The 23314-nt window shown below is 34.3% G+C and overlaps 1 protein-coding gene across 13 annotated transcripts in view; it reads left to right on the forward strand.

The window, feature by feature from the left end:
• Window positions 1-23314, forward strand: part of CNTLN (centlein) — a 332812-nt gene that overhangs the window by 81911 nt on the left and 227587 nt on the right. For all 13 annotated transcript variants that reach the window (XR_011497243.1, XM_070495470.1, XM_070495472.1 and 10 more), the window contains 2 exons: window positions 3927-4064; window positions 12783-12941. Coding sequence is in view for 12 of the 13 variants with exons in the window: in XM_070495470.1 (XP_070351571.1) it covers window positions 3927-4064; window positions 12783-12941 (297 nt within the window). In the remaining variant the exon portion in view is untranslated. The remainder of the gene's footprint in view (window positions 1-3926; window positions 4065-12782; window positions 12942-23314) is intronic.

Here is a 23314-nt window from a genome sequence, read left to right on the forward strand (position 1 = left end):
ACTAATACAAACAAACAAAAAACAAAAAAGCAATGTATGTGTATATATATATGTATGTGTGTATGTGTGTGTGTGTGTGTATATGTGTGTATGTATGTGTATATATATATATAAAACATATGTGTGTGTGTGTATATATATATATACACACACACACCCCTCCACAGACAAGAAACAGATCCCTTTCCAAGTCTTTGTAGCTTGGCTGTGTGCTAGACACTCTTTCAGTACTTATCCAAACTTGTACTGAGCCCGGAGGTCAGCCAGAGGTGACTAATAAGATAATCATCTTCCATCATTCCTTCAGGTATCCCTCAGACAAGTTAGAACAGACATTCACAATAATCTGCTAGTAAAGTCTGTTCTACTCCCTCCTGAACCAGGGACCAGGATTGCTTACTGAGAACATGGGCTACTGCCACTGTAAAAATTCCACTGCTTTAAGATTCTCTGGCTTTAAAGTGACCAGCATGGTGGGGATGGGATGGGAAAGGGAAAGGGAAAGTAAAAGCTCTACAAATCTTTCATATCATTTTCAAGTTATTTTTTTTTCTTGGTTCATCATTTACTTGGTTGCTATAAACCTTTGAATGCTTTCCAGAGTTTTTCTAACATTGGTTTTGGCAGTTTCTGCTTGTTTTTTGACGTTTCTGCCAGAGCAAGAATGCTTGGAGCTGCATACTCTCCCATTTTGCTCATGTCGCTCATAGCCTTCATTTTTAAATGATAGCTTTATTAGATATAGGATTCTACCTTGGCAGCTTTTTCTTTGAGCACTTTGAATGTTATTTCACTGTCTCTAGCCTCCATTATTTTTGAAGAAAATTCAGTTGTTAATCTTATTGAGATCTCTTGAAAATGATGAGTTGTTTTTCTCTTGTGATTTCTAAGAATTTATCCTTATTTTTGGCTTTCAGCATTTTTACTATGATATTTCTATTAGTGGATCTCTGTGTGTATACTACTTGGAGTTTGTTGAGCTTCTTGGATGTGTAGATTAATGTTTTTCACCATTGTTGGATAGTTTTCAGTCATTTTTTCAAATACTTTTTCTGTTCATTATTCTCTTGCTTCCCATTTTTGGTAGTCCCATTATGCTTGTTAGTGCCTTTAATGATGACCCATATTTCTCTTGGGCTATTAATTTTTTTGTCATTTTTTTTCTTGATTTCTCTTCAAGTTTTTTGCTCTTATTTCTGTCACTTCTTATTAAATGTGAGCTCCTCTATTGAGGTTTTTTAAAAATTTTAATTATTATGCTTTTTTAGCACCAGAATTTACATTTGGTTGTTTTAGAATAATTTGTATCACCTTATTGGTATTTTCTATTGAATGAAACCTTGTCGTTTTACCTTTTTTTTTAACATATGGTACTTTTTAAAGCATTGTTTTTTTATTTGGTTGAATATATTTATAATGGCTATTTTGAAGTCTTTGTGAAGTCTGACATCAGGACCCTCTCATGGGCAGTTTCTATTGTCTGCTTTCTTTCTTCTGTGTGATGACACTTTCCTTTCTCTTTGATTGTTGTAATTTTTTGTTGAAAAGTAGACATTTACAATTATATATTGTAGCAGTTTTGGATACTGATTCCTTCTGGCCCCATCCCCAGGGCTTCTTGATGTTTGCTCATTTGTTTGTTTAGTGGTTTGGCTAGACTGTTTGAATAAAGTCTGTTTGCCCTGCAATGTATGGCCTCTGATTTTGCTTTTCAGAGAGCACAGACTTGGACATGTGCACATTCACTCTGAGACTAGTGTGATTTTAGCTGGGTCTCCTTCACTGTCTCTTCTCTTGATATATTAATATGTCTGTCACTATTGCTATCACACTCAGCTGTTGGCCTCCAAAAATTGCTGGCTGGTTTTTTAATTTTTCTTTTTTTTTGGTGAGGAAGATTGACTCTGAGCTAACATCTGTTGCCAATTGCCCTCCTTTTGCTTGAGGAAGGTTCGCCATGAGCTAACACCTGTGCCAATCTTCCTTTATTTTTTTGTGTGTGGGACACTGCCACAGCATGGCTTAATGAATGATGTGTAGGTCTGCACCTGGGATCCAAACCTGCGAACCCTAGGCTGCTGAAGCGGAGTGTGCAAACCCAACCACTATGCTACTGGGCCAGCCTCCTGTAATTGTTTTTGACAATGTCCTGGGACACAAATTGCTCCACAGTTTGATCTAATTGAATCTGGGTCTCTTTGTGGGTTTAGTATTTTTTTTTTAATGTGGTAAAATACACGTAACATAAAATTTTCAATCTTAACCATTTTTAAGTGTACAGTTCAGTACACTTGTTAAGTATACTTACATAAATGTTAAGTATATTTACAATGCTGTGAAAGAGATCTCCAGGACTTTTTCGACTTGCAGAACTGCAACTCTAAGCTTATTAATAACAACTCCTCATTGCTCCTTCACCCTAGCTCTTGATAACCACCATTCTACTTCATGTGTCTATGAATTTGACTATTTATTCCTAGCATAAGTGGAATCATATGGTAATTGTTCTTTTGTGACTGGTTTATTCATTTAGCATAGTGTCTTCAAGGTTCCTCCATATTGTAGATGTGACAGATTTCCTTTCTTTTTAAGGCTGTGTTGTGTTCCATTGTATGTATATACCACATTTTGTTTATCTATTCATTTGATGTTTGGGTTGCTTCCACCTCTTGGCCATTGTGAATAGTACTGCTATACACATGGTTGTGTAAATATCTCTTCAAGACCCCACTTTTCATTCATTTGAATATGTACCCAGAAGTGGGATTGCAGGATTATATGGTAGTTCTATTTTTAATGTTTTAAGGAACCCCCATACTGTTTTCCATAGGGGTTACACCATTTTACAGTCCCACCAACATTGCGCAAGCATTCCAACTTCTCCACATCCCTGCCAACACTTAAGTTTTCCTCCCTTCCCTCCTTCCTTCCTCCCTCCCTTCCTTCCCTCCTTCCTTCTTCTTTTATTCCATCCACCCACCTACCTACCTATGTGTATATCTATCATTGATCTTCTTGTAATAAATGGGAATTTAGGAAGCATTCACAGTACTATCTTGCCTGAAAGCCAATATTTTTATCTTTAAAAGATCACTGTTTATTACAGGGTGACTATATGAAGTATGGGAGTGTGGCTAGAGTAGATTTCTAGAGCTTGATCTAAGCATGGTGCTCACTTTTAGAAATAATGAACATATAGTGTTTGTGTGGGTATACTCTATTTTTAGTTATAATATTTATTTAATACTTTATGAAAATACTAACAATTAATTTTCTAATTTATTTTTTAGAAAATATGCTTTTGAAAAAATATAACATCAATTTTTAAGTTGTTTCAAAATGAAAAAAGATTTAGAGAATTATCAGAAGGAAAAAGCCAATTTTGAGGAAGTGTAGGTGAAATTTCACCACAATCAAGGAAACTCAGCATGATCTGAATATCAAACATTGTAAAATTATTTCGATATCTTTTGGTACTGTCCTTTTTTCTCTGAGTTTATCTGTGTGTGTGCATTTAAAATAGAGGAAATAATGAAATATCTGCTATTTGTCCTGACTAATTTTTAAGTAAATTTTTTGTTCATGTAATTGACAATTTTTTTGTTATACAATGGTTTCTTCATTGTAATTTTAATAAGTAAATTTCTATATAGATTTTCAAGTTTATTTGCTTCAAATTCTTAGCTTTCACTTGAGGAACCCATGATGCTTTTCAGTTTCTGAAAAAAATAACCTGTGGCTAGTATAAAAGGTATTGTTTGTACTAAAATTTTTTTAATTGAGTGAAAACAAACAAATAAAATATAAAAATCTACTAATTTTTCACTGTCATTTTTTAGACAGTTTGGTTAAATATAGCAGACTTTCTATTTTTATTTATTTGCTATTTATTATATTTGATTGTGATATAAGTGCTCTAATTTTAGGCCTTTGAAGACAGTCTAATCGAAGCAAGGAAAGAAATTGAAGTATCACAGAGTAAATATAATGCTCTATCATTACAGTTGAATAATAAAGAAACTGAACTTATGCAGAAGGATATGGATATTACCCTGGTCAGGCAAGTATATTCAATTTTTAATTTAACATTATAGAAATGTCATTAGTTATTCTTGGGGCTGGCCCCGTGGCTGAGTGGTTAAGTTCGCGCGCTCCGCTGCAGGCGGCCCAGTGTTTCGTTACTTCGAATCCTGGGCGCGGACATGGCACTGCTCATCAGACCACGCTGAGGCAGCGTCCCACATGCCACAACTAGAACGACCCACAACGAAGAATACACAACTATGTACCGGGGGGCTTTGGGGAGAAAAAGGAAAAAATAAAATCTTAAAAAAAAAAAAAAAGAAATGTCATTAGTTATTCAGAATAGCACCATTTATGTTTATCATTAATATGCCAAAATGACAACAATATGTTTTTTGTAGGTACATCTGTTTGTGTATTGAAACTATCTGAAATTATATACACCAAACTAGGAATCGTTAACTGGTAGAGTCAGGAGTTTCACAGGATTGGGGAGAGCGTTCTCAAAGAGTAACCTTGTTTCAGTTTTTAACAAGGATAGTGCATTCATTCGTTGCTTCCTTCTAAAAACCCTAGCCATGTGTTAAATAATATTAATTATTGTTATAATAAACAATAAATGAGAAACCCAATTTTGACTTTTTATTATATTCTAAATAGTTTGAATTTGTCAAATACTCTCTCTATATCAAAATAGTTAATTTTGTAATGCTACTTATAAAATGAGATTACTTGAAAAACTTCTGTTTTTAACTGTTTTGAAAGATTTTAAGCTACCTATTAATTAACTTTATAATTACCTTTATCAGCAATTAGTGTTAGAATAAATCATAAAATATAAGTGTACGTACACATGTATGTACACTTACACATACACACATACATGTAGGTATGTGCCTGAATTTTTTTACTTAAACTAATTAAAATAAATTATACAATCAGTGTTTATCACATACCTCTATAAGAACAATTTCATCCTCTGATGCTACCACTATATGCGTGTAATATTGTTATATATAGTTATAACTGTTATATACAAGTATATTATATAATTATATAAATATTAGTATAGCATATAATATTTTTGTATATATTTAACGTATTGCCAGAACTATATGCATATTAGGGCAGGACTGTTTGCTTGGGTAACAGTTAATGTATGTATATTAATCTCTTACCCAAACAAAATTCATTGTGTCACATTTTAAAAACTTTCTTCTGACAGGAATGAGGAGAGTATAAACTTTATAGATGATAGACTGGTTGCTTTATCCACTCGTGGTGTAATATTTTTTAAGCCAATAATTTGATGAAGTCAGAATAGTAATTCTAAATAGTAATAGAATCTTAGATTTGGAAGGAATCTTAAAATTATCACTTATTCCTATATTCTTCCCAATAAGATAATATAGCTTTTAATGTTTGCTTGATGCTTTTAGTCTATAAGTTTCTCAGTACTTTTCAAGACGGGTTTTTTCATTTTATGTGTTTAAATTTGAAATTGTTTCATATATTGAGCTGAATTTTGCCTTTTTACAATATCCACCCACTTGCCTTGGTTCTTTATCTAGAAAATCTCAGAGACAATCTAATCTCTATTGTGTAGCACAGACCTTCAAATAATAGAAGATAACTTTATCAAGAAGTTTATTTTTTCATGAATTTATTAACAACCCATTTCTCATAATTTTTCATGTATATATTTCACAGATGTTATACTGTTTTATGTTGCCTTTCTGAATGCATTCCATATTGTCAATATCTATGTTGTCAATATTCTTCTTAAAATATAGCACCTAAAACTGCATAAAATGTTCTAACGATGACCTTTCCATTTTAGAGTATGATGGCGCTGAACAGTGCATGACATTTGAATAATTATGTTTTCTACTAAATTTTGCCCCTGCATTTGTGTACTTAAATTTAATATATTTCAGGAGCCATAAGCTACAATATATAAGGCAATAACATCCACAGATGGACGTTTTCTTCCACAATGGACCATGTGTAATTTTAAGGGTTCGATTATAAGGACTCATAGAGGAGGAGGAAATAGCACACAGTTGGAAGTCTGGAGCTGAGGACTTTGACTAAAACCCTCATTATAGGGCAGTAGTTGAGATGTCTGCAGTGTTTCTTCTGAGTTTTCTGAATAAGAGTTACCAATTGGATGTACTACGTCTCCTTTCCTTCATATTTTTTCTTTCTTGGGGGGATGATAGTTATGATATACAAGCATCTGTATATTGTACAAAAGACACACAAAGCTATAATTGTGGGAAAGTGGTCTAGGCATTTCCTTATTTGGATACACTTTTCCTTATTGTTAAATATGGAGTTGGCTTAGCTTTGTTTCTCTATGAGTTTATTTCTTTGGAATTCATAATCTTTTGCATATTTATTGAATATTTAACCTATGTTAGATTATAAATAAATAAGTATATAATAATGTACATGTCTGTAATATATACAGAACAAGTATATATATAATAATGTACATGTCTGTAATATATACAGAACACCTGAATATATGCCTAGAATTTGCATAAAAAGCTCTAACCAATTAAGTTGCCTAACTAAAACTTTTCCTGGATAGGTAATGATTCTCTAATTACATAGAGGGTGAGCTGAATGAACAGCCCGCCTTCCATTGAGAAGTTGGGCTATTGTCAATTGAATTGGGAATTTTTCTTAGAAATTAGTTGTGACTCTCTTACAAAGAATTGAAAAAATAAAAGTCAAGACAGTGAAGTCATAATTTTGGTTGGGAATATCATCAAAGCCAGAATCCTGAAATTGGATCAATGCATCTGGATTGCTGGTTTTCCCAGGCACTGAGCAGAAGCAAGTGTAAATTATCTCTGGAGGATAATAAGACAGTTCTGTCCTCAAATTATGTCTACAGTTTTGCAAACTAATGTCTAGCACATAGTCAGAAATATCAACTGTGTAGTAAGGCAAGAATAAAAATTAAAAGACATAAGAACTGGAAATGAAAAAGACCTAATTATTTGCCTATAATACAATTAACTTACATAGAAAACTCACAGTAATTTATTGAAATGTTTAAATCAATAAGTGGGTTTAGCACACTTGGTAGATACAATGTCAGTGTGTAAAATTCAATTGTAGTTTTTATACTAGCAAAAAAACTAGGAAATGGACTTAATATAATTTACAATATGACTAAAAATTTTAAGAGTAAGTATAATGAGAGATATGTGTTACCTCTATATGGAGAACTGTAAAACATTATTGAGAAAAATAAAAGGTCTAATATGTGCAGGAATGTACAAAGTTCATGATTTGGACATCTCAATATGATAAAAATGTCAACTCTCTCCAAATAGATACTGAGATTCAGAGTAATACAGATTGTCAACAACAGAAACCGTTACTACCCCTAGACCAGAAAGGGCAAGGAGAGAAGCTGTTACCAGATCTCTGTGAGAAGTCTAATCCTGGAAGAGAGGCTGACTAATAGAAGTATCCTTAGACAGAGGAACAGAGACACTGCCAACTGTGACTCCATAGAGAGGGGACTAGGGAAAGAAATACCTTGACCTCTTTCTCCTTTACCCTCTAATCACCAGCCAGCACTTCCAACTAATCAAATTCAGTCAGACCCAGAGGACAAGGAGCCAGGTAATACAGTTTGTAGAGGTTGGCCTCTTAGGCTCTAAAGTAGGCTAGAGTGTTACAGAGTAGGGCAGAGGCGAAGAAGATTAGAATATTTGGTGCATTTTCCATTGCTGCTCTTTTTCAGAGCTTTCCTGGGCATTTATTGCTTACTAATTTTTCCATATATCCTTTAGAGTAAACTTGCTTATTTCTTGTTTGGTGTTTTATTAGAGGATCAAATTTACAAGTAGACCTAAGGAGAATTGGCATCATTATGTCAGTCTTCCTGTCTCAGGTGCCATCCCATTTGTTTCATACCTTTGTGTGTTTATGAAATGTTTGAAGTTATTTCTCATGTGGGTCTTGACATTTGTTAAATTTGTTCCTAGCTATATCATGTTTTTTTGTTACTATTTTAAATGGCATCTTTCCTGCTCATACAGTTTCCAACTTATTTTCCTTTTGTTGCTTATAGTTTTTGCTGTAGGTATTTTGATGTGCTATGATTTGATGGATAAAGTGTCCATAATTTTTTTGTTATTACTGTAAATTGTATGTTTTACTTTTTTCTGTGTAAATTTTTTGCCCTGAGTTCTAATTCCTCTGAAATTAATATTGCTATTCTTTATTTTTGTTTAAATTTATGTGATAAACAAAATAAGTAATGATTTTGGTACAGTGATACATGTGAATTATAGAAAGATACATACAGTACAGAAAAGTAAAAAGAAGAGAAAAAAATTGCACTTAAAATACAACCCTAGAGAAATAACAGCCATTAAATTTTGTGAGAATCATTCTTGATTTTTCTCAATCCATATTTATAGATTGAAGATTAGGTATGCAGGAGTTTTTAGATAAAGAGGACTATATTGAACATGTTCTTTTAATAAATAACTTTAGTTTTTGTGTATAATGGAACAGTAAGACACTGATGTGAAATTGAAGGAATTATTAAATCTCACATAATTATTTCTTCTCTATAAAAACCACTCTCTCTCTCTAAAGCTAAGAAAGAAATGGCATAAAAAACTTTAGAGATTTATGTCATTATGTTGTTTTTTTAAGCACTACATTTTGTCTTTAGTTGGTTTTGAACCTTGCTATGTATACTTTGGAAAATAGTACACATGTTCAACCATTTTAACTCTCATGTTGCATCTCAAGATTTGTAACATTTCTCTCCTCTTGTGTAACCACAGTGCCCAAAGATGTTTAAGCTTAGTTCTGTATATTACCTCAGTTCTCATCGCTAAACTTTTTACTCTTTTTTTTTTTAAACTTTGTGCTCTTGATCTGTTCATTCCTGTACTTTTATTTTGATTCATCTCAAGGTCCCAGTTTTACCAGGCCTTACCTGTTGCTGGAGCATGCTTTCTCCCCTTTGGCATCAGATTTAGCCATGTGACTTATTTTGGCCTGTGGAATGAGAATGAAAGTGACATATGCCATGTCCTGGCAAATGTTTTAAAAGAGTCATTGCTTGTTTTACCTTTGATTTTCACCCTCTCTCACTATAGTGGTGTATTCCTAATACAGTCTGCTGCTTTAGTTTGGATCTTAGAATAGAGGAAAGCCACATGTAATGTGAGCAAGCAATAAATCTTTGTTTTTGTAAGCCCTCAAGATTTTTTTAACTGAAGAATAACCTAGGGAAGCTGTCTGAAACCCTCTGTCAGTCTTTGCTATCAAACTTAATCTCTACAGGGATATTCCTAATTTATCCCATGGCCCATTCAATCCCTTAGATAGCATCAATGTAACTGAAAGGTCATTGGATTTATCCTTCAGCAATACAATATTTTTAACAGAGCTTAACATTCTCCTTGAGATGGGAAGAAGCATTCTTGCTTCTCAGCATCCTCTCAGTTCAATCTATGCTTTCCTTTATTCTTTTTCATTGAGAGGAACTTCTCAAGTTTGAACCTATCAATTTTATTTTCCATTGCTTTGATTTTCCTTATAACTGCTTTCATCATGAATTTTAATGGTATTATGGCATCTTTTTTTCTTTTTAACAATGCTTCTTTGTGTTATCCTTTTCATTTCATCCATTCAACAACTGTCTTGTCCGATATATCCTAGAAAACAGTCTGTGTGAAGGATTAACTTCTGAATATTTACTTAGGAGATTCAATTCCAGGACAAAGCAACTGGAAGAAGAAGAAGAAGAATCAGAGGCAGGAAAGCATAAAAAGTAATTCAAGAAAATGTATTATTGTACTGGCCACTGCTTCATGATGAGCCATGAAAGAGATGGCAGGTGCACTGAATTAGCCACCCAGGTTGATTCTGGACAAGTTGTAGAGAGAAACCATGCCCTAGAGCAATCCATCAGATGGAAAAAGAAAAAAAATTTGTCTGTCTGGTTTCTTCTTGTGTTTTGTCTACCATTGGTCAAAGTTTACTGCTTATGCCATGCCTGTGTTGTAGCATTTTATCCTAATCTGGAAGTGGTACAAGGAGGCCAACGTGCTAGGCATGCAACTGGTTGACCTCAAGTGGTAGAGCCACATAAGGTGTATGAATTTCATAGGCTGAGGTGGTAGTTAATAGGCTAAGGCAGAGCAAAGTACTGAGTGACTAGGAAGGAGGTGAGGCTGAATCTGAAGAGGTGCATAAGGTGTGTCTAATACAACAACAAATATTTAATAAGGGACAGGAACTGTCCTAGGTGCTTTTTCTGTAGCAGTGAACAAAAAAGTCCCTGTCTTCACAGAGATTTTATTAAGATCATCTCCACATCTTGGTTTTCTGTTGATAATTCTGAGAGGTGTGATGGTTTCTTTTTGATACTTTTCTAGACCTTCCTTCAGTAACTCCTACTCAGAGGTATACTTTTCCTCTGGATATGCACAATAAAATTTTTTTATTAATTCTAAGTATTTCCCCTTTTAATAAGTCCTATTTGTTTTTCTTTACTGTTTTTCAAATGAGGAAAGATCTAGACTAATTCAGTGTTTTCCACTGATCCAGTTGTGTGAGGTTTGTAAGCCTTGTTTGTTGCTTACTTTGTTGCTGATTGAGTTCCACATTTCATATTCGCAACACTGGTGTACAACTCATTCCATCTAGTTTCAGAGGGTGGTGTGGGGAGACACAGAGAAAGAAACCCATCTATATAGTGTAAGATTATGTTTCCATTTCACTTACTGAGAGTATGCTCGGAAAATAGCACAACATGACAGACAAGAACATGCTCTTCCCTTAGTTGATTTTTAGTCCTCAAGTGTCTCAGAGTATGAACATCTCCCTACTCTTGAGTGTGTTTCTTCTGATTAAAGCTGCATTTATTTTGTTCTACGTGACCCTTAAAAGCAAGCCAACTACTGATTCTGGACCTCTCTTTAAGAAATAGCAAACATCTAGCATTGGAGGAGAAATAAATTTGTTATGTTTTACATTGTATTGATAGATGGTATGTTTTATCTTCATCATGTTCCCTTCCTAAATGCAACATTTACTTAGGTCTCCTAACATATGTCTTGACTACATACCCTGATATCTATTGCCTATCTTCTCTGATAATTCTTGCTAATGTTATTCTTGAAAAATGGCAATACTCAGCAAGCATTATTACTGTCAGTCTCTTCTCCCCTCTTCTGCTGAGTATTATATTACTTGGACACATTGTGCCATTATTGATTCTCTTCTCTTCCCTCCCCCAGTTTTGGACTATTATTTTCTGCAACTTTCAGTTTTTTAGATAGTTACAGAAAGATGGTACTATAGTCTGAAAGTTAGTGTTTACCCAAAATTCATATGTTGAAATCCTAATGCCTAATGCGATGGCATTAGGAGGTGGGGCCTTTGGGAGGTGCTTAGGTCATGACGGTAGAACCCTCATGAATGGGATTAGTGTTTTTCTGAAAGAGACCTCCGAGAGCTCCCTTGTGCCTCCTGCCATGTGAGGACACAACAAGATGTCTATGACCCCGAAGAGGGCCCTCTCTAGACTGTGCTGGCACTCTGATCTCTGACTTGTGGCCTCCAGAACTATGAGAAATAAATTTCTGTTGTTTGTAAATTACCCAGTCTATGGTATTTTGTTATAGCAGCCTGGAACATATACATACAGATGGCGTATGTACATGTATCTGCGTAGATGCAGGGCTTGTCGTTGGAGAACATTAATATTCTAAATCTCTGAAAAGCGGAGCTCATTTCTTCCATATTAATATTCATCCGTCTTTGACAACTGTCTGAATATCTCTTTTGTGCCTTCTTTAAGATTTATCTAATATGAATGAATCACCAGTTTGAGCTTACAGATAAAGAAAAAGTTCCATTAAAATATAGTCTCCAAAATATACACTATAAAGTATATTTCTGTGAAATACATATCTATAAATATTTTTCTCTTCAAATTGAATATACAGTACTTTCCAGTTTTATATGAACTGTGTCACGCAGGATTTACTACCACAGAAATCTGGAAACCTGTATCATAGAGGTGTGGTTTTTCTGGACATTTTGTGCCGTCATTACTACGACCATCAGTTCATTTGTCCTCCTGCTTACAGTTCCACCCTGGTGGGTTGGAAGGACAGGTTTCACCTGTGTTTCTCTTCTTCCTTCTGACTTTTTTGCCTCATCATTTCCTTCAAGCTGAATTAGAGGAGTCACAGGAATCCAAGCCCAGGTCCTTGAGGTTGCAAACTAGTGGTGCTTTAAGGAACTTTGGTTTGAAAACTTAATTTGCCTTTTGGGATTCTTTTTAATACATTTAGATTTCTGTATAAAATAAAATGAAAGATTGAATTACCCTGTATTCACAACTGTGTGACAACTATTGTTGGCATCAGTACTTATCAATTCTTGGAAGTGAAGTGTAACCTAATTTCAATAAGAAGGTGGTACTATGTCTGTATATCCAGACATTTTATCAGGCTGTAAAAGAAAATTGATGAGTATTTGGCTTTGAAAGTCAGAGTAGTTCTATCAATACTTTCTAGGTGTATGTGATAAATATTAAATACTTTCTATGTTATTTATTTTATTAATATGTTTGCCTGCAGTAAAAAATTGTAGATGAAAAAATTGGAAGCTGATCTGTAACCTTAGATGAACACAATTATTTTACTGAGATGATCTTTATTCATGCTCCTCTCTATTTATTGCTTGCTTTGCACAGGAAGGAGTTGCAGGAGCTGCAGAATCTTTACAAACAGAACAGTGCACATACAGCACAGCAAGCAGAGCTGATCCAGCAGCTTCAGGTTCTGAATATGGACACACAGAAAGTACTGAGGAATCAGGAAGATGTTCACATAGCTGAAAGTATATCATATCAAAAAGTATGCTTTTATTCTGTCATAAAAATGTAAATTTATATGTATGAACTTATAAAAATACATAGAATTCAAATTTTTTCAAATTTCAACATTTCTTTATTAGTCCCTTTTATATATGTTTCTTCAAAATTAAAATGAAATATGATTCCATTTGGTAATATTTAAAATTTTTTGTTTTCTTTATGGCTATTAAAGCTGAAACATTTAAAATATAGATGCAATTTTATTCTGTAGGATATTGTTTTTATAAATTGGTGTTTTGATATCTAGTGTGAAACATACTAGGACTGTAGCCCCTCAAACCAGAAAGGATTTGGGGAATGGAATTTCTCAGCCTTCTATTACAAGAAAGTATTAATCAAGTGTGATTCTAGTTTATGACCTAAAGCAGTCTTTCATTATAGAATCTGTACATTATTTTATTGGCAAATCTGCACAAACACAAATGAGTATGCTGATGAGGTCTTCAAAATCAATATTTTCCAAAGATTTTTCTCTCTTTACTTTGTGTGTTTCTTTTAAGTGGTCATTTTACTTTACAGTTGTTTTAGGAGCCCCTCAAGAAGACTTACCCAGCTATTTAGGTATGCTGACTGACTCAGCAGCAATAATTATAGCTACTAATTAAAAAAACCCCTTTATTGGTTTCTTTATGTTTTGTATAACATGCTAAGTTATTTATAGAAATAATTTAGTTTCTATATAGGTCAACCCCATGAGATTGATGTTATTTCCTCTTAATAGTTGAGGCAGCCAAGACATACAGAGGTTAAATAGTGCAATCTATGTTATTTGGGGATTTTTTCTGTTTAAACTTAACTCTTCTAAAAAAGCACCATGAAAATCCAATCTCTATAATTAACATGAAGTAAATAACTATTAAACTTTAAGCACGTATTTTAAAATGCTGCTTTGGAACAGCGGTTTTCAGTCTAGTGTGTGTTCCCTTCGAGCTTCCCTCAGGAGGTGGGTGATGGCAAGCAGAGGACAGCCCCGTACTCTCCACTTGGGATAGAGCAACTCCACCTTTTTGTTTGGTTTGGTGGGATTGCCCATTATACTTTTGTTTTAAACCAGGCTCCATTGCTAAAATGACTGGAAAAATTGGACCTTGTTAGTTAGTAGCCTTAATTTTTTTCCTTTTTCACTTGTATATGTAACTGGAACGTTTCTCTCTTAATTTTTGCTTAGAAGTCCCCTACCCATGGCAGTTTATATTCAAATGTGTGTTTAGGGCTGCTTGTTATTGAAGTTCTTAACCCTTTTCTCTCACGTGCTAATGCTTCTTTTTCTGTTTCTCCTCTCAGTCAGCAAGAAAGAACTTGATAAGGAGGAAGAAAAAGGCAGTATTTACTTCGCTATTTCCTTTTTCAATCTTGTGTTCTAAGATTCCTTTTTTAGTCTTGCTTAACTTAAAATTTAAGACAAAATGTTTCAGCCTTAATTCTACTTTTTGGTTGATTCTCCTGCAGCCTCTGCAGAAAGCAACCATCTTTTTTATAACATATCTGAGAACTTTATAAATTCGATATAATTTCAAACAATGGAATACTTTAACATTTTTATTTAAAATCATTATTACCAAAGTAATACATACTTGTGATAAATTTTCAAATAATACGGAAGTGTATGAAACAAAACATAAAGTCCTCTGTCCCCTACCTGCAACCCTTACCCCAGAAATAACCACTCTTAATATGAGAGTATATCCTAGAGTTCCTCTAGAAGAAAATATTTTAAAATTATTTTCTCCTTTTTGATTATATGAAAATTACATGAATACATTATGTAAAAGATTGAAATAATATAGAAGTACTAAGAGTGCTAGTCTAACAGATTTGAGTTCCTGTCCACTCACGCCAGTTCATTTCATTCCCTGCCCCAGGGATAATCATCTGAGTAGTCATTCCAGACCTTTTCCATGCATTAGATACTGTGTGTATCTCTGTGTGCATGTGTGTGTGTACATACACAGATAGCACAAATTAGGCATCTTACAATTTTAATATTAATGTATGCTATGCTTACTGTTCTTTAACTTGTTTTCATGTAATATGTCCTGGATGTATTTCCATGACAGAGCATACAGCTCTTGCTCTCCTCTCCCTCCTCCTCGTCCTCCAACAGGTTTTACCACAATATAACATGATGACTATTGAGATCTCTCTCCCCAACTTTTTATTATTATAAACTTGCCTACAAAAAGACGTGTTCCCCATTTCTTCTACAGCATCAGTCTCCCTAGTGGATCATTCCTAACCACATACAAAAATGCTGTTATGTCTGATCTGAGAGGGAGACCAAAACAAATAAACAACAACAAATGCCTGTATTCACCCCACCATGTTCCTTTCCTTCTCTTCCTCCCCTTCCTTTTCCATTTCCAGCAGTATTCCTTGAAAAAATTGTCTTAACTTGTCTCAAAGTTCTCTTCTCCCATCCTCTTTTGTACCTACAATAAAGTTTTTGCCCCTTTTACTCCACTAAAATGTCTCTTCTCGGAATCCCTCATGACCCCCACGTTGCTCAATTCAGTGCTCATATAACAATCCTCGTCTTACATTACTTATCAGCAACAGTTCTCACAGTTGATGACTCTTTGTCCCTTGAAACACCTTTTGTTCCCCCTCCTGGCTTGCAGCACACCACAGTTGTGTGATTTTCTTCCTTCAGTTTCCAGCTATTCCTTTTCCATTTCTTTCTGATCTTTCATAGTCTCCCTGTCCTCTAAATATTAAAATGTCCCAGGCTAAAATCTTAGGACCTTTTTTTCCCTCTGTTTAAATTCACACCTTAGGTGATTTTATCCATTCACCTAGGCTTTCAAAATCTCCTGTCCTTTTGCTGATCACTCCCAAATTTGATTATTTACTCTGAATTTCTTCCCTGAACTCTAGAAAAAGAGTATATCTAATTGCCTACTTAACATCTTTTAACTTGGATATCTAATAAGCATCTCAAACTTCACATGTTCAAAACCAAGCTGTTGTCTGTTCTGCCTTCAGCACATGTCTGGAATTCTACCACTTCCCACCACCCCTGCTGTCACCATTCTGTCCAGACCACTATCATGTATTACCTATATTATTGCAGTAGTTTCCCACTTTGTTTCTTTGCTCCTGATCTTACCCCTTTTGAGTCCATTCTCAGTACAGATGCCAGGATGTTCTTACTAAAACTTAGTAAGTCAAATCAAGTCACTCCCCTCTTCAATTCCCTCTGTTGATTTCCTGTCTCATTAAAAGTAAAAGCCTAAGTTCTTACTACAACCTGTGAGACCTTACATGATCTGGCTCCTCAGTACCTCTCAGATCTCATTTTTGCCTCCTCTTCCCCTTGATCTCTCCACTTCAGCCACACTTAACTTTGTTTTTTCCCTTGAACGTGCCAGGTAGTTTTCAACCTCAAAGCTCTTCCTCCAGGTATCTGCATAGATAACCTTTTTACTGCCTTTATTCTTACCTCTTACAGCTTAAAATCTAGTTGATAATAGACATTAAATAGGAGAAGTCGCAATAATGTGTTTTGTAATAGTAGAAGTAGAGGGAAGTATGGGAACGTAGCTGGAGTCTGCTCCTAGGTTAGGAATAAAAAAGGCTGTCCTGATGAAATGATATCAGTGATGTTTATTCTGAGAAGATAAGAAGACATCAATGAGACGAAGAAGTTCCTCATAACTCTTCTATGTGAACTCTAGCTCAAGTCGTAAATTCTGTAGTCAGTATCTACTAAATTTGGAGAGGTAGAGCGTATACACTCTTATTTGGAGAACTTATGATAACCTGAACTTTGATCAGAGGTACTTTTTGAAACCTCACACACCTTCCTTTGGGATTATGACTGTCCCCTCCAAGAATCGTTATAGATGATGAGAGATGTGATGGGAATATGTTGTGCTTATGAATAGTATGGAGGCAGAAAAAAATAAAGAGCAAACTGAGATCTACCTTTTTAAAGAACTGGCTTACTTTCCCTTGTGTTACGTGAATTTTTTGTCCTGTCTTTTTTTCCAGTTTGAATTCCCTTTTCTTTTTGTTTGTTCCTCAAAAGTTACTTCTCAAGGGTTGGGTGGGGGAAACTTTACTGATTTTTAACTTGTTACTCATTCTGAAATTGTAGTTCTCACTATTATTTTAATTTCGAAGTTATTTTAGATCCTTGTAGTTGTTCTAAGGTTTTCATTAGTATACTCAACTAGACTTAATTAAAAAATCCCTGATCATTTATTTATATTTTATAAATTCTGCTCGCAGTTAGTAGACATTGCAGTTAATTTTTTGTTGGTAGTCTCTGTGTACATAGTTATCGATAAAAACACAGAAGAAAAACTTATAATTCCATCTCCCAGAGACAAATACTGTTAACATTTTAAATATTTCCTTGCAGTTTTTTAAAATGTATTTTAACATATCTGCAAATATGCTAATATCTTTCACTTCACATTATATTAAAACAATATCATGACATATAACTATTTTGGAAATAATAATATAGTTTATTTAACCATTTTTCCAGTGTTGATCATATATGCTGTTTAAATTTTTCACTATTGTAAATAAAGCTACAATGAACATCTGTTTCTTGTTTTCAGGTTCAGACTATTAGTATTCATTAGAGAATATTGAATATGTACACACTCACAGACAGTCACATCCAGGAAGCCGTTCCTTTTATGAAAAAACCTAGTAACATCATACTAATGGTGTGTAGTTCACTCTTAATTAGTTCATACATAAAGATAGTCTTGTTTAAGTTATTACATAGTAAGAATGCACAGGGGATCATGGAGTTTGAAGGGGACCTGCATACCACATGCAAAATGATCAATAAATGTTAAATTATTGAACCTTAACGAGTTGTGTACAATGATATCCCACTTTGGATAATGCAATTTAAAAATTGTACATGTTTATTTGAATTCTCAGAGTATTTTAAAACTTTACAGGCATGTATTTCTATCTTAATTTATAGATTATTCAATTCCATTTAATTTTTAACTATTTGAGTAAGTTAATGGTTCTGGAGTGGTATAAAAATGTGGAGAAACTGAAAATACAAGTGGTGGAAGGCCTTCCAATTGGAGCACAATCATAAATAAAGATAAAGAGTATAAAATTGTGCCATAAGCTGGGGAGAATCTGTGTTTCCATTTACATACATTATTTTAGAAATATATTATGTAAACTGAGGTACAAATGTAAGTCACCTCCAGCAACCATGTAATAATAATGGTTAACGTATATTGAGCTTATTATGTATCAACCACTGAGAAAAGGGCTTGTGCATCACTATTTAAGCCTCATACCAGCATTCCTTATTATTTTATAGATCAAGTAACTGAGGCTTAGAGTATTGTCTAAAGTCAAATAGCTACCAGGTGGTAGAATTCAAATCTAGGTAATCTTGAGTTCAGAACCTACAATCTTAAACTGTATTAAAAGGCCACGGTATAGTTCAGTTATACATGGAATAATGTGGTCTTATCTTTTAAAGGATTCTGCAAATAGAGTCTATAAACTTGCATTATTCATTCTCATCAAAGTTCTTTCAATGCTCAGTAACTTTTAAAGTTGGGAAATTTATCTTGATATCTAAGTTAAATATTATTCAAGAGATTCCATTGCGTTCTTTTTGGTGAACAGGGAGCCTAGCATATCACTGTCCTCTGTGAAAAAAGCCCCCATCATTATTCTTCAGTCATGTTTCTCTTGATTGTACAGATTGGATTTCTTTTATTTTGCTATAGCATTGCAATTTTTAACTCTGACCTTCTGCAGATTTTTTGTTAGAACTCCCCCCCGGCCCCCCGCTGAAAAGGTATTGGTTGTAGAGTTCAGGATTTTTAAATTTGGGAATGATCATACTACTTTACTTATCATAAATAAGCAATATGCTATTATTCACACTTCCAGTGTTCATTTACATCAAATTATTCTAATCCTAGAGCATTTTACTTAATACTTGTTTTTGTTCCTCTTCCACATGTATTTTTTCTAGATTTTTTTCCCCAGTAAATTTGAATTATCTAACAGGCCATGCAACGATGAGATAGAATTGTTTACTTAAAAATTAAGATTTTTCACATGAATTTTATTATTTTCAAATAATAATTGGTGTTTAGCCATAAGGCTCAGGTGAGTTATATTACATTTATAATTTATCTCCAGTTCTTACTGAGCTTACTTCTTTAAGAGTTAGTTCTTCTTAGTTTACTGTTTCTAATGGAGTTTCTCTGTTTGCTCTGTTCTCTTCCAGTTCTCCTCTCTTCTTCACTTTTTTTCACTTGCCCTCCCATTTCCCCTCCTTCTTCCCATTTATTAATTTATATCATAGTATCTGTCTCATTATCTGAAAAGATAAAAACAATTGTCCACAGTGGTAGGATGAGGGGAATGAGGAGGGGAGACAAAGGTGAAAACATTTTTGAGCACAGGAAAGAGGTGAGTCATACTTTCCCACAGGGCTCTGTAACAAATCATTGGTCTCATACGTAGAACTGCCTTCCAGACAATGTGGAGGGCTCCTCTGCAAGAAAAATACCCACCGAGTGAAATAGAAGTAAGCTAGTGTTTTCTTCCTCTGAGCATGTCGCCATATATGTGAGTTTTAATGGTTTTTCTATCTTTGCATGTCATTTATATACATGTGTATGATTTAAATATAGATGGAAATTGTATCTGCATTTATGATTTCTAGACCAGCTAACATATTTTGGGTACTAAATATGGATTTTATCACCTTTTATTCTATTTAATGATAATTACATGACATGAGCTAATATTAATCCAGGAAAATAAGGAGTCAGGTTATACATACTTTTACTTTAAACTGCATATTAAATCAGAGTTTTCTCTTCCCATTTTTATGCTGTAAACAGATGTAGCTTTCACTTGTAAAATTTATTGTCTCAACCAGAATAGCAAATAGTATATTTACTCACAGTATGGAAAATTTTATTCTTTAAACAAATTAGTCATTGGGTCACAGAGCATGTACATTTCCAAAATTGTTAAGGTAAATAAAATATCTTGTTTCTCAACACTAATAAAAATATGAGAAGAAGAGTACTTCAGTCTAAGCCCCTGAAAATTAAATGACTTGGAGTTTGGGGTCCTATTTCAGGAGATAACTTCCTTTTGTCTCCTGGAGATCCTCTTAACCTTTTTTCACTTTAATTTCTTCAACAAAAAAATAGCATGAAAAATAGTAAGCATAATAAATTACTTGTGGATCATATAGATTGATACCTCTAAAGTATATAGGGAAACATATGATTAAATGTTTTTATAGGCCAGAATCTTGCAAAAGATTCTGATCCATTCCGACTTTTTAGACTATTAAAGAAATTGTAGAGAAAAGAGCTTCTCTGAAAACTGCTGTAAGCAATTATGATTGCTAATAGGGAAAAAGTTACTAACTCAGGATGCCTAGACTAATGCAGATAAATGAATTGTTATATTACCTAATTTACTCACTTGAGAACTTTTTTTGACTCACTTTGCCGTTATTAATAGGATGAGAATAAGATGTTATTTAACCAGGAGACTGGAACATCCTAAACCTTTGCCTCCTTGAAGATCGAGAGAAATAAACATTCTGTTACACTGAGGCTTTGTGGCCAAAAAACGCTGTAGAAATAAAAGTAGACTTAATCTCCTTAAATGCTTTTTTAGCCAAATTTACTAGTGGACTGGGGCCTAGAAATAAACATGGCTGGAGGGCTGTCTTTGCTTCCTTTACTCTAAGTCCACAACTGAGTGGTCTTAGTGCTCTTAAGTAAGTGAAATCCAATCAGCCATCAACGAAAATAGCAATTAGGAGATGTGTATTTGAAATAAGAACTAAGGAATAAGAGAGAGTTTGCCTCAATTCCTAGAGCAAGGCTGGTCTAGATCGTCTGTTCCAAGCTTTCTCAGTTCCTTTCACTAGCTGCTTGGAAGGATGGATATTTTCACAGAAAGACAGTTTGCTTCAGTGTCTAGAGTTGCTCAGCTAGTCATACCATATCACACCAGGCAACTTCTGAATAGCAGTACAACTGCGTAAACTGCATGGCAGAGAGAGCAAAGTAGGGAACACAATGAAAAAAGAGCGGTTAGTCTGCATTTTTATGGAAGCAAGAAAGAAGGGAGAGAAAAGAGGAGATAAGAAAAGAGACATTAAAATAAAGCTGTCCTGGGGCTGGCCCAGTGGTATAGTGGTTAAGTTCACGCGCTCCACTTCCATGGCCCAGGGTTTACAGGTTTGGATCCCGGGAGTGGACCCTCACACTGCTCATCAAGCCATGTTGTGGTGGTGTCCCACATACAAAATAGAGGAGGATTGGCACAGATGTTAGTGACAATCTTCCTCAAGCAAAAAGAGGAAGATTGGCAACAGATGTTAGCTCAGGGCCAACCTTCCTCACTACAAAAATAAATAAATAAATAAAGCTTTCTTTCATGAACAAGTAGGTCCAAAGCCTTTTATCTGTAAAGGAAGATCCCAAGACATAACACCTAAGAAAAAAGTCTACCACACCCTTGGCACTATTGGCCAGTAAGTTGGTCCTCAATCCTGTCTGCACATTATCATCCTGCCTGCACCTTGGGCAATGGGAGGGAAACTATGAGTTTTTCTTTGTCAAAACTATGAGTTTTTCTCAGTGTTCATGAGATTCTCAAATGTTTGAAATCCATAAATTAAAAATATTTTTTATTGAGGTATAATTTGAAATCTGTAAATTCTTTTATAGTATTTTATATTATTTTCCTCCAAAGAGATTAAGTTTGTGCTGGTTGGGTAAAAATGGGTTAGTATTAATAAAGCATACAAATAAGAGAGAAAGTGGTTAAATTATCTCTTAACTGAAAGTGACTGTATGCCATTGGGCAGACCTTCACTCATCCTAGCTTCAATCTCCCTAGTCAGCTTAGCTCTTGTTTTCAGTTTTTGCTTTCTTCTTTCTTAACCTGAACTCGGTCACGAAAGCAGCAACACAGCACAGGTAGGTCACTGTAAGGCCCACTCTGATCCCTTTATTGTTCCTCAAAGCTGTCAGGTTCCTACAGTCTCTTCCCTCCTAGAATATCTGATGGTATCAGCTGTGGAAAGAACACTGGACATACTCCTTGGTATAAAGGTAACTGGAAGAGAAAGTACACATTTATGTCAAAATTCTTTATAATCATAAAGGGCACCCTTCCTTGATAAAAATTGCTTAGACTTTACTGTAAAGTAAAATCGATGATTTAAAGTATCCATAATAATATAGAGGTATAATCCCTTATAGAAAATAAAAAGTATATTGAGCTAATTATATGTCAGAGGAGTGCTTTGGAGGGTCTTGTTTTCATGACAAAGTATATAGCTGAGAAAAAGCGTTAAGTAAAGAGGTTTCGGAAGCTTCTTTTTTATTTTAAACTTTTAAAAATGAAAGTGTAGCATACATATAGAAAAGTACTCTGCTATCTTTTGTGTAGTTAAGTTTCTTCCCATGAGGCAAAGCCAGCTAATGGAAGATTCTCCCCATCTTCATGATCCTCCTGTATTAGCTACATAATTTTGAAATTCTCTTCTTGGGGATTTTGATTTTGTTATAAGATCTCACTATCTCACTATTAGTCTTGTTAAAAAAAATCTTAATTCTTGGGTCACTTTCCTAGTGTCATCAGCAAATATACGTATGAATTCTTTATGTAAATCAGTTACCACAGATTGAGTTATGCCTCATTAAATCACAATCATAAATTAGGATTTTCATCACCAAGTAGGTTCATGAGTTTTGGAGGAATACCATTGTTAACCATATATGACTCTCTGTATGACACCACTTATACCATATGCTGTCTCAGAGTTTTAATAAACTCTGGTTTTAAATTTATTTAATTCATGTTGCCTTGAGTTAAAATAATTTTAAGGTTGTCTATCAAGCCTTTAAAACATTGTTTCTATTTTATCACACTCTGTTCAAGGTCTTCAATGATTTCCTGTTGTCTACAGGAAAAAGTCCATCTTTCTTAATCTGGTATTCAGAAGTCTTTACATTCTGTCTACAATCTTATTGCCTGACTTGGCTCTGACTCTTCCTTCTGCCCCTCCTCCCATACTTCAGCAGCAGATGCTGATTTATACTAAGTGAGAATATATCAGGCAACCTTAATGAACTCAACGAAAGGCTTAGTTTTTCTTTTTTTCTTTCAAATGTATATGTAATGTATATATTATGTCCAATTAGGCTATTTCCTACGCTCCCTCCCTGTTGCTTCCTATCACTGGACATTTTTTCCCATTTCTGCCATCTTTAGAATGACTTATTGTTTTCATTCAATTCCTATAAATACCGTTGTGGCTTAGTTCAAGTCCTTTTTTTTATGAAACCCTCCAAAATTAATATA

This window comes from Equus asinus, chromosome 23, assembly GCF_041296235.1.
Source record: "Equus asinus isolate D_3611 breed Donkey chromosome 23, EquAss-T2T_v2, whole genome shotgun sequence".
In the NCBI taxonomy this organism is placed as follows: Eukaryota; Metazoa; Chordata; class Mammalia; order Perissodactyla; family Equidae; genus Equus; species Equus asinus.